A 17,048-nucleotide genomic window follows, 5' to 3' on the forward strand; every position below is an offset into this window, starting at 1 on the left:
TCCTACCCATGATGTTGGTTCCTTCTTAAAGTATTCCCCCATTTTACCAAAATCAGTACATTTGAAATTTAGTACTGTGAGGTTTCTGCGTCCACACTTTGCTTTTGCTCTTACATCAAACCATATCATGTGGTGATCACTATTACCCAGGTGGGCACCCACGTGGATATTAGAAACACTTACGCCATTTGTGAGCACGAGATCCAATGTTGACCCTTCCCTCATGGGTTCCGTCACCAGTTGTCTAGCATGGAACTTTGGCATCCACAATCTCTCTACTTTTCTGATTCTACTGATGGGACATTCCAATCCACATCAGGTGGCTACAAAAAGGGGGTAATGGGGCCCTGGAATAGTCTACTTTCAGCTTTAATGTTTCCTGGCTACCCCCCACCCCCACACTGAGGATGGACAGTGATGAGACACTAGATTGGATATGGGATATTAAGCTTTGAATGGATGTGAACAAACTGAAAATAAATCATCCAGACAGAGGTTCTATGGGTGAGGAAGGAAAAATGTAGAGCCCCTCAGGACAAGATCATAACTCAAGCAAAGATCAAAGACAGTCTGGGCATCCAAACTGATGCATCTGTAACCTTGAGTCCACAAATCTCAGCTGTGAGAACTTTTTTTGACCCTTCTTTCTTCTCAGTGGAGGAGTAGCCTAGTGGTTAGTGCAGTGGACTTTGATCCTGGGGGACTGAGTTTGATTCCCACTGCAGCTCCTTGTGACTCTGGGCAAGTTACTTAACCCTCCATTGCCCCTGGTACAAAAAATAAGTACCTGAATATATGTAAACCACTTTGAATGTGGTTGCAAAAACCTCAGAAAGGTGGTATATCAAGTCCCATTTCCCTTTTCCTCAGGCAGGCTTTGCACAAATACCTATGCCTTGTGTAGTACTCTGCACTTGGGTTTATTAGCAGAAAGTATGTTTGCAGCTAATTCAGACTTGCTGTGGCTAAATTGCTTCTCCAGGAGCGATTTAGAGAATGTCTCTCACTTGTGATAGCTATTCACTGTCTATGGTAAACCTTTCACTGTAGCATTTAAGGCCCAGTGTAACGTGCCCTCTCAAATTTGGGTTAGCAGTTGATTCCTTCTTTTCCAACTTATTCATTGCATTTTTACAAGAGAGCAATTACCTATTTTCCACCACCAAAAAAGTTTTTAACATAGCTTTGACCAGGAACTGCTACTTTTCTTATCTGGCTCCAAATCAATGAAATACACAACGATGTGTATGTAACTTTCAGATATTAAATAGCCTCTTAATTATTTTTGTGTTCATTGATTCTCTTACATGATTGATTCTTTTTGTTTTGTTTTTGTAGTACTTGGAAGGATGGGCTAAATCAAAAGAATTCTTTACATTGATGATTTTAGCCAGTTTGTCGTATGTAGCCAGCAAATATGTTGCCACAAAACTCATAAAATCTATCTAGACGTTTACCAGCTGGCCATAAGAAACCAGGGCGCTTATTTTCAAAGCGCATAGACTTACAAAGTTAAAGTACCTTAAGGCCTGATTAAATTCCACAGTTTTTTTTTTTCCTGTATGCATGGAAAAGAAACCCTTAAATTGGACCTGTATAAAACAATAACTCTGAGTCTCCATTAAACTTGATGTGAAAGATTATATTCGAGCCACTTTGGGACAGCACACTTTACAGATCGGACATTTCCTTCGTCACTTCAACTTGTCTGTATTTTATTTTATACATTTTTCCTCATGCTTTGGTACTTATATCCTTGCTACAGCCTTTCTACTCCCTTTATAAAAGTATAAGAGTAAAAAATGTCTTTCTCCACACCTTGTTTAGGTTTGATTGACAACCTTTTACTTCTCACACTAGGGTGATATGCAAACCAAATAAAAAACATACAATTTATTTTATGGTAGATGGTGTTTCAGTTCTAAAAAAGGCAAAAAAAACAAACAAAAAAAACCCCAACACCAAGTGATAACATATCACAAACATAAGATAGACAATGCACAAAGGAACAATCCAAAAACAGGCATTCTTCCCCCCCTATTCCCCCCCTCTATTCTGTTCATCACCCTCCTTCATTAAATTTTCTTGTCTTCTCAACCCCTAACGTTTCAGTATCAGCCTGTCCTCCAACCCATCTGCAGTCCTTTCACCCTCTGGTCTGCTCAGGACTGGACTTTGGGTTTGGGTGCATTGCAGCATGTATGCTAATACTGCAGAGCTGAAACCTCCCAGTTTGGGCCTCATGTGACATGAACTGTGTTGCTACTGCAGCTGCTGTCACCTCTGTCCAGCTAATGAGTGGGGGAAGGGGAAGAGAGGCTCTGTCTCATCTGTGAAGGAAGTTCATGCTGCAAGGGAGTAAATTTTGCAGCTCTTGTTGTAAAACTGGGGGAAACCAGAGCCTATGGTATTAACCTAGTGTGGCATGCAAGTTTTTATTTACAGAATCTAATACTACTACTACTGATAATTCTCCAGTGCTACTAGATATACCCAGTGTTGTACATGTGCATATAGAGACAATACCTGCTCTGACCACTAGGACAAATAGTTTTTAGTACTGTAAAATTGATGACTTCCAGGTCACACCTTAACTCTTCTGATTATGATCTGTGTTGTGTTCTCAGGCACCTCTAACGAAGTAGCCCAGTTTTTGTCCATGGAGAATCAGGTCATCATTCGAATGAGGGGCCTGCCATTCACTGCCACTCCAGAGGATGTGTTGGGGTTCTTGGGGACTGAATGTCCCGTCACAGGCGGGAAGGAAGGACTTCTCTTTGTCAAGTATCCAGATGGCAGGCCAACAGGAGATGCATTTGTGTTGTTTTCATGTGAGGAATATGCACAGCAAGCACTTAAAAAGCACAAGGAGATCCTAGGAAAGCGTTACATTGAACTTTTCCGGAGCACAGCTGCAGAAGTTCAGCAGGTTACAATTCCATTCCCTTTTGAACACAAAAGTTTTTTCACATGCCAGCTTTAGTTGTATAGATGAATAGTGAACAATTCAATATATCTTTTTTACTAGCAGTTAAGCCCGTTAAAACGGGCGAGATTTGTGTTTTGCAAAATGTAATAATTCTCACCTCCATCCATCCATGTGCAGCAAACCTGTCTCCCCTGCCCTCCCCTCACCTCCCCCGATCCATGTCCAGCAACCCTGCTCTGTCCAGCAGCTGTCCTGTATCCCCTGGCGTCACCCCCCCCCCCCCCCCCGTCCAGCAACCGTCCTCTCTCCCCTGCTCTCCACCCATGTCCAGCAGCCCTACTCTCTCCCCTGGCCTCACCCTGTCCACCGATCCTCCCCCCCCCCCCCCCCATATCCAGCAACCCTCCTCTTTCCCTTGGCCTCCCCCCATGTCCACCAGCCCTCCTCTCACCCCATGTCTAGCAACCATGCCCTCTCCCACCTGCCCTCCCCCCATGTCCAGCTACCCTCCTCGCCGCCGCTCCCTCCCCCCTCCGTGCCGGGTCCCCTGCACTGACCTGACAACGCCTCTCACCTCCGTGTGAAAGCGCTGCAGGCAGCAGCAGATCACTCTGCTGCTGCCTTCAGCGCTTCCACACAGAGGTGAGAGGCGCTGTCAGGTCACTGCAGGGGGTCCGATAACAGAAGCGGGCGGGAGCGGCAGCGGGGATGGGGGGGGGAGGGTGGAGGTTGGTGCGCGTGATGTTCGTTTCCAGGCAGCAGCGTCAGCGTCTGACAGTCCGACTCCATTTCCCTCTCTGTTCCGCCCTCTGACGTCATCACGTCTTGACGTGAGGGCGGGGATAGAGAGGGAAGTCTCTACTATGCATTTGCAGGTGAGTCAGTCACTTGCCATTTATATGTTTGATAATCCACTTTCCTTGTCAGAGACTGTTCAAAGTGGAGGTTAAAGTAGGTAAATGAGCACAAAAGTCAAGTACAATCTACAATGTATGAATAGCCACTGAGATGTGAAGGTCCCCCAGTCCAGCCAGCAGAAGCCTTCCTGTAACAATGCTCTGCTTCCTGCCCTGCTTTCCCGCCCTGGCACATGCGCTCAGTTTTAGTGAAATTGAGCATGTGCGAAGCTTGTGCATGCTCAATTTTATTAAAACTGAGCATGTTTGCGAGGAAGGGAGAAGCAAGGCGGGCAGCGTGGTGGGGAACATCACCACAGGAAAGCTTCTGCTGGTTGGGCTTGGGGACCCCACCAGTCAAACCAGCAAATTTTGGGTACCCAGGCCTCCAAGGTGCCCCCCTCCCCCCCGGTGGTTACACCACTGGTCGAGGTAGCATAGCTTATAGAGGTCATGGAGTTTGTGTAGCAAATACCTGTATATTCTACTGTGCTTATGACAAATTAAAATGCTCCCTTAGATGATACATTCTTTTGTGGTACATTTTTTATTATATTGCAGGCTTGGGTTAATCTCAAGACTGCAAGGAATTCTGATAATTTTTCAGAATGAAATCCATCTTTGTCCAGCACAAAGGAATCGGTGCCCAAAATATAATATCTAAATAGGAGTTCAACAATAATTGGGACACTTACGCTGCTTAAAACTGACTGAAAGTGCGTGATCTGAAGTATCTAAATCAGGGTTGTTCAAACTCTGTCCTCAAGGGCTGCAATCCAGTTGGGTTTTAAGGATTTCCCCAATGAATATGCATGAGATCTATTTGCATGCACTGCCTTCATTGTATGCAAATAGAACTCATACATATTCATTGAGGGAAATCCTGAAAACTCCACCTGGCGAGGCCTGAGGCTGGACACCCCCTGATCTAAAGTGTTTAATGAGAATAAGCGAACACGTTTATCTGCTTATTTCTGTTAAACAGAACAGTTGTAATTAGAAATTGATGTGCTTTACCTTTTTACCCTACAGGTACTTAACAGATATTTATCAACACCTCTGATTCCCACTCTTCCGGGCCCTATTATTCCAGTCATTCCTTCACCTTACCCCATGGTAACGAGCACAGTAAGAGACTGTGTCCGACTCAGAGGTCTGCCTTACACAGCTGCTATAGACGACATCCTTGAATTCATGGGTGAATCTACTGTAGATATCAAGCCACATGGTGTTCATATGGTCCTCAATCAACAGGTGAACTTTTTTTCAAATTACATTTTATGAATTAGACAATTTATAGTGTGGTACAGGGTAATAACACATTCTAATTTTAGGTCTTTGTTACACATGGAGAGTATATTCACAGTGTGTTTGTAGGTATAAAAAATATATATTCTTTCTGGAAGATTTTTGGAACCCCTGGCATTGCAATTTAGGTAAGTGTGAGGGACTAGCACCGTGATAGGAATACCACCAAGTCCTGTTTATTTCTTCATGTTGACCTAATTTCCCTTAGCCCAGTTTTTTGTTTCCACTCTGCTCTAGGGACGACCCTCAGGTGATGCTTTTATTCAAATGAAGTCTTCAGACAAAGCTTATTTAGTGGCCCAGAAATGCCACAAGAAAATGATGAAGGACCGTTACGTGGAGGTGTTTCAGTGCTCAGGAGAGGAAATGAACTTTGTTTTAATGGGTGGCACTTTAAATCGTAGTGGTTTATCCCCACCGCCATGTAAGTTACCATGTAAGTCTGCAATTCTTCTGCGCTCTGCTGCTGAAGGCTAAAATGTGGTAGGTGCTGCAGCTTCTGTGACCTTTCATACTGGGTTTTTGCCATAATCTGTAATCGCCCATCTCTGGAAGCTGTTCTGTGGGACCATAATGGGGAATGATTTAAGCTTCTTGTGGTGCACCTTTATGGCCATGCAGTGCATATTCAGAACTTTCAGCTTTTTTGGGTGAATTGTGGTTTTCTCCGCTCAACCTACCCCTGAGCTCTGCTGTGGATTTGCCTATTGCTGAAATTTGAGTGGATGTTTTATAGAAAGATATGAAAACACCAAAGAATGCTTTAAAGAAGCAAGCATGTTGACTTGGTTGAGGAGTTGTGAATGGGAAGTGCATGCAGTGATTTTAGCGTATAATCACTGAGGGCTTTCTCATCACATGCTTACAGCTTTTGAAAGATTTACTGCTTTGGTGATGGATTAGGCACAGTTTCCAAACTTTGCCTGCCTTTGCAAGCAAATAGAGTATAGCCATACTCTAGCAGAACTTCCTGTCCTTCTCTACCATTTTCCATCTTCCAAAGATAGAAAGGAGAAAATCTTCATGATCTGCTGCCCTGTGGCTCAAGCAATGTGAATAAGGATTATTTTTTGGATGGCCCACTCATTGGGGCTAGATTGTTTGTGCTTGAGTGGTAGTGTGATCTTTCCTAAGGAGAGATGAGTGTTGCTGGTTTCCAATAAGTAATGCCTTGGGATGAGCCTTTTCCATCCCTGGGCCACTGAAGATCCCAGAACTGCAGAGGCATCTTGTCTGGGGAGGTGGGATTGAAGATGCAGGGCATAAAGGAAGCATGGAAAGAAAAACAGTTAGTGTTTGTCTGGTATCTGTTCAATCTGAAAAACTGTTTCTGCACTCCAAGTGGATATCCATGACTCTCCCTCTGTTCCATCAAGCACTGAACTTGATTTCTGTTTTGATTTATCTTTAGGTCTGTCTCCTCCAGCTTATGCTGCCTTTCAAGCAGCAACAGCAGTCATCCCAGCAGAAGCAGCTGCCACACTTTACCAGTCACCAGCCTTGTTATCCACAGCAAGGAACCACCATGCCTCAGCCACAGCGCCTCCAGCAGTTGCCTACTACCCAGCTCAAGCTACTCAGCTTTATATGAACTACACAGCCTACTATCCTAGGTATGTGTTTATCTTAAATTCCTAGTCTTAATGTTTGACGTATTTATATATGTATAATATATGGTGGTGAATCCTGTTCAAATGATCCTTCTAGAAGACCACTGTTTAACCACAAGATGCTGATCTTCATAAATGAAGTTGGTAGTATAAGCACTATGTGATTTTCAACATGGCAGTTCTCAAACCAGTCCTGTTGCCTCCATTATATCAAATCTTTCATGCATATTCATTATGGATATCTTGAAAACCCAGCTGGCTGGTGCTCCCCCTGGACTGGTTTGAGAAACACTGGTTTTAGCATACTTGTATGCAAATTCAGTTCTACCTTTTATACTGCACTAATTCAATATATCTGAGATGAGCTTTCAAGAGTTAACCCTTCTATAGGGCAGTGTAAAAATGATGCCGGTACAGAGCAGGGGCGTAGCTACGGGTGGGCCTGGGTGGGCTCAGGCCCACCCAGACAGCCGGCAGCTCTCTGATCCTCCTCCTCCTGATCCGGAAGTGTAGGCAGGTCATTGTAGCGGTTGCGCTGCAGCTGCATGTTGGCGCCACTACTGCAGTCCATTGTTCAGTGCCTTCCTCGCTCGCTCCCCATATGTGTGCTGCTTTGCCTTGCTCTTTCTTCCCTGCCCCCAGTGCGCATCACAGCGCCGCAGTTCAGCTGAGTGCTGTGCCGGCTGCTGTCAGTGTTGCTGTTGCCATTTCTGTGCTGCAGTGCAGCGGCAGCCTTCCCCCCCCCCCCCCCCCCCCCCAGGTCTAGTCAGCACTCCCCTGCGGCTCCACACGGCATGGAGCGGAGCACACAGCACAGTGAGTGCTGAGCTGTTCACCACCTGCAACCACTGAAGCCCAGCTGCACAGGTAAAAAAAAAAAAAAAAAGAGAGGTTTAAATTTTTTTTTTTTTTTAACGTGTAGTGAAGTCAGTGTAATGCTGGCTGGTGGTGCCGGTGGGCTTCTGGGAGGGGGTGGACTCTTCACTGCCTAGGGCAAAAAAAGGTATATTTAATCATTCAGTATACTTTTTTTCCCAAAGTAGTGAAGAGCCGACCTCCACCCAGAAATCCACCACCAATAAATTTTATTATACCCAGGTTAAAATTTTAAAAAGGTTGTACTATATTTGTCATGGTGCCTTGGTGGGTTTTTGGGTAGGGATGGTTTCTGCAGCACAAAGGTTAAAATAATAATAATAAAAAAAAATGTTTTCAATTTAATGTAGATGGGTTTCTGGGTGGAGGTGGGTCAGCAGTGCCCAGAACATTTAAAAAACAAACAAACAAAAAAAGGTCTTATATTTAATGCTGGTGTCCTTAAGGGTGGGGGGACAGGGAGAGGAGATGCCAGACCATGGGGGGATGGGTGGGGGTAGGACAGGGTTGATGCTAGGCTACAAGGAAGTGTGGGGTACGGCTTATGCCTAGCTATGGGATGGATGGTGGAGAAGGGAAGGGCTGATACTGGGCTATGAGGATGGATGGGGGTGTTGGGAAGGAAAGGAAGGGCTGTTGGCAGACTACGGGAATGGATTGGGGGGGGGGGGGGTAGGGAAGAGAAAAGCTGATGCCGGGCTACAAGAACGGTTGGGGGGGGTAGGGAAGGGAAAAGCTGATGACGGGCTATAGGGATGGATGGGGGGAGGTTAGGGAAGGGAAGGGCTGATGTCAGGTTACAGGACAATTTCTAATTTTTGGGCCTTTATTCTGTAATTGATGAGGGTTGGTCTGTGTTCTGCATTTGACTGAGTATGCTGGTATGTGGTTTGTGTAGGGATCTACGAGTCTGACTTTTCCAATGGTATGCTTAGTGCTGTTGTGTATATTCCTTCTGCCTTTGTAAAGGTATTGTTATTGGAATTGGTGTTAACGTTTGCAAAGTTTGAAGTATATATATATCATTGCTGTAATTATATTGCAGAATCCTGTCATGTGCGTTGAGATGTTTGCCATTATAGTAGACTTAATGTAGCTATATTTAAAAATATTTATTTTTCCATTAAGAATGTATATGGTTTATATTGATGCAGGGCAGCTGTTGGGCAGATTACTTAGAATACACTTGATGATGAATTTCTAAGGCATTATTTTGTAGTATCCCAAGAAACACTACTTATACCTATATACACAGTGCCCACCCATATTATCCCTGGGCCCACCCAAAATGTCAGGTCTGGCTACGCCACTGGTACAGAGTAATTTAGGTCTTAGGCTGCCTGCATAAGTCACTGCAGCCCAGTACACCTGAGAGGAGGGGCTGTTGATAGAGGTGATTAGTCTAAATCTTTAGTTTTCAGGGTCTACCTTTGATCATGGGCGAGAGTTGGTGTCCCTATTAAGTCCATATGTGTTAGCTTGGTAACACTTAGGAAAACATTGACAATTAGTTTCATTCTTGGGTACTCCTAACATTCCTTTATGCTAAAACTTTTTTCTAAAGAAACATTTTATATTTACAGTGTATGCCACAAAACTCAGCTTTCTTAAGGGTACTTACTACTACTACTACTATTTAGCATTTCTATAGCGCTACAAAGCATACGCAGCGCTGCACAAACATAGAAGAAAGACAGTCCCTGCTCAAAGAGCTTACAATCTAATAGACAAAAATAAATAAAGTAAGCAATCAAATCAATTAATATGAACGGGAAGGAAGAGAGGAGGGTAGGTGGAGGCGAGTGGTTACGAAACAAAAGCAATGTTAAAGAGGTAGGCTTTCAGTCTAGATTTAAAGGTGGCCAAGGATGGGGCAAGACGTACTTTTACTAAGCTACAGTAAAAATTGGCCTTAGCACGCCCTTACGTGGGTCTTTCCTGTGGGCTGAGGCCATTTTTACTGCAACTGTTAAACCCCAATTTTTCTGTTTTCTCTATCTAATGGCCATACACTAAGTTTGCCATTAATTTCCAATATTGTGTTTGCTGTTTTCTGGGGTAGGTTTTTGAGAGAGAATTCCTAATTTTGCCATTAGCATGTGACCATTTCAAAAATTTATCACAGGAGCACGTAATGCCTGTTAAGGAGGTGTTAAGAGCTTCTGCCTTTACTGCAGACTAACTGGTTAATGCATGGCTATGTAGGTATGCTAACTGGTTAGCACAGGAATGCCCGTTCTCTGCCACTGATGCCACCTAAAAAAAAAAAAATACAAAAGTTATTTAGCATAAAATTAGTGCATGCACATTCAAAAACTACCATGTGATTCTGTAGAGCATCCCGCAGTGGTTTTATATTTTTGCCGTGGTTAGGGGCACGGTGGCACCTAACGCAGCTTAGTAAAAGGACCTTTTAATTCTGTTCATCAATTCTTAATTCTGCTTTTTTTTACTAAACTTACTGTTCACATCATAGTACAGGGCCTAGGAGAGGCTACCTTTAAATAATTTTATGGTGTCTGTTAACATAGCATGAAAGGTGTAGAACCAGGCCAAGATTTGAGAAAAGCTGGCTACTACTGTGCTATTTAAGTACCTCCCTTAAAGGCCAGGGTGACAGGGTCCAGGAAGTGTAGGGGAATGGAGAGTTGGGTTGGCAGAGCACAGCTGCAGTCAAAGCACAATAGTTCCTGGTAGCTTCATAAATTTAAAGCACCACTTTTTGCTTGCAGGGAGAATGGACAATTTGCACATAGTTATTTACTGCTCTCTCTCTATGTGTGTGTTGAGTGTTGGCTTTTAATATTTGAAATATGATGCTGATAGGTTCTGTTAAAGAAACCAAAAAACAAAAAAAACCCAACAACATAACAAACACACTCTTGAACAGATGATATTAGGGGAGATAATTTTTTGTCAGAATTTCAGGGGAGTCTAGAGGCAGAGTTGGTTGTGGGAGCAAAACTGAAGATTTGCTTGGGGAACTGAATAACCCTGCCCCAGCCCTATTTATAGAAGTAGCCAACTTTGATGGATTTTTACAAATGACATTGGGCTCTCTTCTCACAAATTTGTGATGGCTTTGGATGGCTAATATTAGAAGAAACTCAAACAGCCTCCTGTTGTAAAATCAAATATTTGGTAGAGACTGAAGAAAGGAAAAATAACCGGTCATCACTGGGAATAAACACAGCTTCCTTCTACACACCCTGAATCATTCTAACTTAGTCATCCAGTCTGTTAAGTAGTTCTGGTCCACATTTCTAAGGATATTTGCCAGCTGTAAAAACTTGACCACTTCTAAAATATTGCACCATAGCAGTCAAGTTTTTGTGATCTTTGGTTCTCAATCTTCTGGGTAAATACAAGTTCATACTCAACATTTGTTGCATCTGACCTCTTCATTTTTCTCATGTCTTGTATTATAGAATGGTAGTGAATTTAAATCCAATGTTAATTTTTTAAAAATGTATATACATTTATACATGAGCAAGCATATAACATGTATGAGGAATAAAGCCTGTACTATACAAACATAAAATGAAATAATTCAAAGGCAATACTTGGACTCCTTATAAATCCACTAAATGAAGGAGGAGGGGAGATATTAAGTAATATGAGCAGTTGTATTAACACTTAAAAAGAGACCTTGTCATGACCTCTAACTACAACCCTTAGCTTATAGAAATAGGAATTGCACGTCTATTTTCAAGAAATGTCCTAAGTTGCTGGTATCATAGAATAGGTATCTGTTAGAATCCAATAAAATTAAACATTTATAAAGAAAATGTAAGAAGAAATACACTCCTAAGTTCAACACTTCATAGCACAATGACAACAACTGTTTTCATTTTTCCTGTGTTTCCACACAGACATCAGGAAATATCCAAACCTTTCTACATAATTTCTAATTGTCTCTTGACCCAGTCTTTGTCCACTTCAAGAACAAATGTCACTAATAAAGTAGATTTCTGTTTTTCTTCAAGAAGGTTCTAATATTTTTGTGACAGTTTATCTTCGGCTTGCTCTCCCTGTCCAATGTCAAGATGCTTTGTTTTTTTTTCTGGTAAACAATAAACCCATGAAGTGGGTGGAGCTGCTTCTTTAGATATTCCCAGGATTTTCTCAACAATCAACAGAGATACATTCATAGACTTGGGAACGCTGACATTAAAATGTAAATTCAACCTCCTAGTGTAAGTTCAAACATTTTCCATCTTATTGGTTAAACTGTAAATATGACAACTCACTAAGTCACTATTGTGGAAGTTGTCACTTTAAAATGAATATTACCAATTTTTCCCATCCAACTCATTAATTTTTGCCACTTGGGTAGACAGCCGAGACTTACATTCAAAAAAAGCAACATCTGTTTATTCAGCAAGAATGTTTTCTCCAAGCGAGTAATGGCATCCCTTTATGGAATCTGAGGTTACAATGGCAGGCTTCACTAGAGGGGTTATCAACAGAGCCTGGAGTACATTTGCAGGGCTAACACATACTGGAACTCATGATATACACTCCATATTTTCGGGGACTGCTCTTCAATATTTGGAGCCCCATATGCAGCAGTTCAAAACTTTAAACTGCTCATTCCAGTTCCCAACTCCGACGCAACTGCGGCATTGAGTGTGTTGCCGATGACTTGGCATTCGTCTGCACTCTTGGACCAGGGGGTGCAAGTTATTCTTCAGGCTCAGCATTACTTTGAGGTCTGGCAAAGCAGCTCTGTTGCCAGTGCCAGTTCTGGTAGAAATTTGTTCCGCCCAACTTACAAAACCACATAAATCAATTTTTGAACGAACAGCCACAAGCAGGGACCTGGAGAGGTAAGTACTTGTCTTGCCTTTTCTCTTCACCATCTTTCCAAAGGAAAAGGTCACCAAAGCAAGTGGTTAGAAGTAAAATTTGCATTTAGTCTGGAGCTCTGAGAGGTATGTCGGACTGGGATGCCATCTTGGTCGCTGACCTTAAATCCAACTTTATAAACTGCATTACAGTCTCCAAAAAGGGATCTAGGTGGTGCACAACAAAATAAAGTGCAAACAAATTTACAATAGCTTAATAGTAACACTTGATATTCCACCCTTCTTACAGAAATTTACACACAAAACTATGAAATACAGAAAAGAACTCTATTGTACTAGGATAGACACATGCAAACATCAATCACAGCATTAAAAAAAACATTCAATTTTTAAAACTCAAATCACCTTACCATCTCTGCAGACTTCCCCATACCATCCCCCATGGTTAGCCCACCTGCTCAAAAGCTTGTTTACAAAAAAAAAAAAAAAAAAAGACAAATTTTACCTTAAATTTTCTGAAAACACTCTTAAACTCGCAAATCTAAAAGGATCCAGTTCCAAAGAACTGGAGCACACCAAAAAAAGGCACAGTCTCTAGTAGATGTCAAATGAGCATAAGAAGAAGCAGAAAGAATCAAAGAAAAAGAATCTACTGATCTTAAGGCTCTAACAGGCACATAGGAAGAAAGCATAACCTTCAAACAAGGAGGAACACCCCCATATAACACCCTATGCACCAAAGTAAAAACTTTATGCAAAGAGCGATACTTAATCGGTAACTAATGAAAATGAAGATAGACGGATCACATGGTTCCCCCAACCCCCACCATAAGCAAAATTCCTGCATTTTGTAAGGTTCTTAACCTTTTACTCGAACATGGGGAATATCTAAATACACCATGTTTCCATAATCCAATTTGGACATCAGCAGTGAATGCAAAAACAAATGTAGTTCAGAAATAAAATGCAGAGAGAGAGAGAGAGAGGAAGAGTGGCAAGAGAGACAATTTAAGTGTTTGCCCTGTAGGGTTTTTTTTTTTTTTTTTTTTGGGGGGGGGGGGGGTCTTTTCTTTTTCCTTAGTTTGGTTTTTCATGTTTCACTCTTGCCAGAATTCTGCACCAAAAAATCAATATTCTGCACACAAAATCGACAAATTCTGCAGGTTTGTCACAATTTAAACAACATTTTTGCTAATTATCCAGAATTTCAGTGCAATCCCATATTTTCATTACATTAGTGCTATTATTATCTAGAATTTCTGTACAATCCAGTATTTTCATTAAATTGTATTTGCAAGGGAGTGTATACATGAACAGGACTCCAAATGCTTGTATAATTTATACATGCGTAACTTATAGTTATACATATCTCCAACATCTAGGCACGAACACATCAGCTCTATGGCTGGCATTACTGCTCACACCTAAATTCTAGATGCATATTTCACTCCCAAATCTACCTTTCTACCCCTGATATCTCACCTTGCATCCAAACCAAAGTTTCAGCGTGCTTGTCTGACATTGCTGCCTGGATGTCTCAACGCCACCTGAAATTAAATATGACCAAAACCGAGCTTCTCATTTTCCCCCCCAAACCCACCTCCCCGCTCCCCCCGTTTTCTATTTCTGTTGATGGCTCTCTCATTCTCCCTGTCTCCTCAGCTCGAAACCTTGGGGTCATCTTTGACTCTTCTCTCTCCTTCTCTGCTCATATCCAGCAGACCGCCAAGACCTGTCGTTTCTTTCTTTACAACATCCGTAAAATCCGCCCCTTTCTTTCCGAGCACTCTACCAAAACCCTCATCCACACCCTTGTCACCTCTCGTTTAGACTACTGCAATCTGCTTCTTGCTGGCCTCCCACTTAGTCACCTCTCCCCTCTCCAGTCAGTTCAAAACTCTGCTGCCCGTCTCACCTTCCGCCAGGGTCGCTTTACTCATACTACCCCTCTCATCAAGACCCTTCACTGGCTCCCTATCCGTTTTCGCATCCTGTTCAAACTTCTTCTACTAACCTATAAATGTACTCACTCTGCTGCTCCCCAGTATCTCTCCACACTCGTCCTTCCCTACACCCCTTCCCGTGCACTCCGCTCCATGGATAAATCCTTCTTATCTGTTCCCTTCTCCACTACTGCCAACTCCAGACTTCGCGCCTTCTGTCTCGCTGCACCCTACACCTGGAATAAACTTCCTGAGCCCCTACGTCTTGCCCCATCCTTGGCCACCTTTAAATCTAGACTGAAAACCCACCTCTTTAACATTGCTTTTGACTCGTAACCACTCGCCTCCACCTACCCTCCTCTCTTCCTTCCCGTTCACATTAATTGATTTGATTTGCTTACTTTATTTATTTTTTGTCTATTAGATTGTAAGCTCTTTGAGCAGGGACTGTCTTTCTTCTATGTTTGTACAGCGCTGCGTATGCCTTGTAGCGCTATAGAAATGCTAAATAGTAGTAGTAGTAGTACCCTGATAAGTGTGTGGATGTGCCCCCCTGCATCCACACATCACCACCCACCCTCATCTGAACTACATCAGTCCTCTTCAGAACGGTCCGCTTCGGGTGAGGCCACTAGACTACCAGGGCAGGTGAATATAGATCTGGGGAGGGCCAGCAAGGATAGAAGAAGGGTGGGGTGGTGAGGGTTAAAGAGCTGCTAGAGGGACAGGTTAAAAAAACAATTACCGTGTTAACCGACATTCAGCTTTGCATTCCGTGCTGCAGCGGACCTCCCCCTTTGTCCCACGACGTGTATCCTGACTCCCAATTGGCTCAAATGACCAGATCACCAGGATTCTGCTTAAAAATGCAGAATCATGTGCCCCTGAGGAATTCTGAGCAAATTCTGTGCTGTACAGAATTCCGACAGAAGTGATGTTTGTAGCTGTTGAGTCTTTGGTTGCCTGCAAGCCCCTGCTAAGTGACCCGAAGAAGAAGGGGATCCCATTTAAAAGAAGTGAATCTATTTAGCTGCTAGGAGAGTTGCTGCTAAGAAAAACCAGTAACTGTGAAGGAGAGCTCTGGATGGGCAGTGGACAAGACCTAGTGCAGGATAGAAGCCAAGGAGTGCCCATCCTATCAGCCACTTGAAGGTCATCCTGGGTGGAAGCAGGGCTGCTGCAGCCACTTCCTCCCCCCTCCCCCCATTTGGGAAGCAGCCACAGTGCCCTACCTTCCTGTGTCAGTGTGTCTGCTTTTCCCCAGCCTCCAAGGGGAACCCGTTGCCTGGGTCTGCTCTCTCCTGCTCCTGTGTGCCGGGACCAGGTTATCTCGTTAACACAATCACCCGGGTATTGACGGGAGAGAGAGACCCAGGTGCTGGGCCTGGGGAATTTTGCACCCCCTGTCCCCCTCTCACTGGCCCTGGGTAGATGTTAGACCAGCAGAGTCTAAACCTGAAACATAGAGAGAAACACAGCCTTTGGAGCACTATCTTTGGGGATAGTCACGGATTGGAGCTGTACAAATTGTAAATAACCCCGATTCTGAGTGCCTTGTAAAATATACCCAAAGGTAGGAGAATGCAGGAGTTCTGGGGGAATACCAGAGGATGATGAGGATGATTTATTTAAGAATTGTACTGTTTGATGAAGAGTTCATACAGTTGGATATTCCTGTGTAGTTGAAGACTAAACTGAGTTTTAAGCTGCTAACTGCGGAGTGGTCATTTGGATTGAAAGGTGCACAACTGCCTCCCCATAGACAGCCTATCTTAACTGCCAGCCTGGTTTCCCACAGATCTTGAACCAGGACTTGGTTTCCTGGGAGAGAAGAGGGTAATCCCACCTGCTGACATGTCTTTCCCCAGTTGGAGGCACCGTGTGCCATGTGAGTGAGGGTCCAGTGGAGTCTGCCCTTCGCGGGAGCTGCAGCTCACTCAGACCCTGGACCCAGAAGCCTCCCAGGAAAAGGTGCATTACATACACATAAACACCCACTGAAAAATGCTGTTAAGGGTGCAAAAAAACAAATTAAATAATAATGGTGATAAGGCCAATCCATGCGGAATCCCACAAGTAATGTCAAACACTGAGGAGCAAACATCACAACCCTGAACAAAATATGTATGCCCTTCCGAAAATGAACCAAACCATGCTAACACCTGGCATCTAAAACTCAACTCCCTCAATCTACCTATCAACAAGTGATGGTCCAAGATGTTTAAATGCCAAGGCCAGGTCCAAAGAAATAGCCAGTGCAGCCTTTCTTCCATCCAACTGTTGCTTTATTATATCAGAAAGAATCTTCCTAAATTAGTAGTCGGGGAAAAAATATCCACACATTTGCAAGTGTTATTCTGAGAAGCACATTTGTAGTTGAAAAGGCCACACAAATCCCGTGCCAGGAACCACTTCTATTGCAGATAAAAGTACACACGAGATGACAGTAGGCTTGATGTTTTTGCCATGGTAATGTTTGAGCAATTTCATAAAAGCCCATATTTACCAGAAAATACTATTTTACCCATGAAAATAGGTTTGATAATTATCACTCCATGTTCTCAGAGGCTGTTGTCTGGTATCACATACCTTTCACTGATTAGTCCATTGTTATTAATGTACTTGACAGTCTTATTCCAAATGTATTAAACTTTTTTTTTTTTAAGAGTAAAATTGAA

General features: G+C 43.0%; 1 protein-coding gene across 3 annotated transcripts in view; it reads left to right on the forward strand.

Moving 5' to 3' along the window:
• Positions 1-17,048, forward strand: part of ESRP2 (epithelial splicing regulatory protein 2) — a 155,185-nt gene that overhangs the window by 95,219 nt on the left and 42,918 nt on the right. For 2 of the 3 annotated variants that reach the window (XM_030204298.1, XM_030204301.1), the window contains exons 11-14: positions 2,628-2,929; positions 4,858-5,079; positions 5,371-5,569; positions 6,545-6,746. In XM_030204298.1, coding sequence (XP_030060158.1) covers positions 2,628-2,929; positions 4,858-5,079; positions 5,371-5,569; positions 6,545-6,746 — 925 coding nt within the window. The remainder of the gene's footprint in view (positions 1-2,627; positions 2,930-4,857; positions 5,080-5,370; positions 5,570-6,544; positions 6,747-17,048) is intronic. The other variant, XM_030204300.1, reaches the window with a different exon arrangement.

The sequence above is a fragment of the Microcaecilia unicolor genome, chromosome 5 (genome assembly GCF_901765095.1).
Source record: "Microcaecilia unicolor chromosome 5, aMicUni1.1, whole genome shotgun sequence".
Lineage (NCBI taxonomy): Eukaryota > Metazoa > Chordata > Amphibia > Gymnophiona > Siphonopidae > Microcaecilia > Microcaecilia unicolor.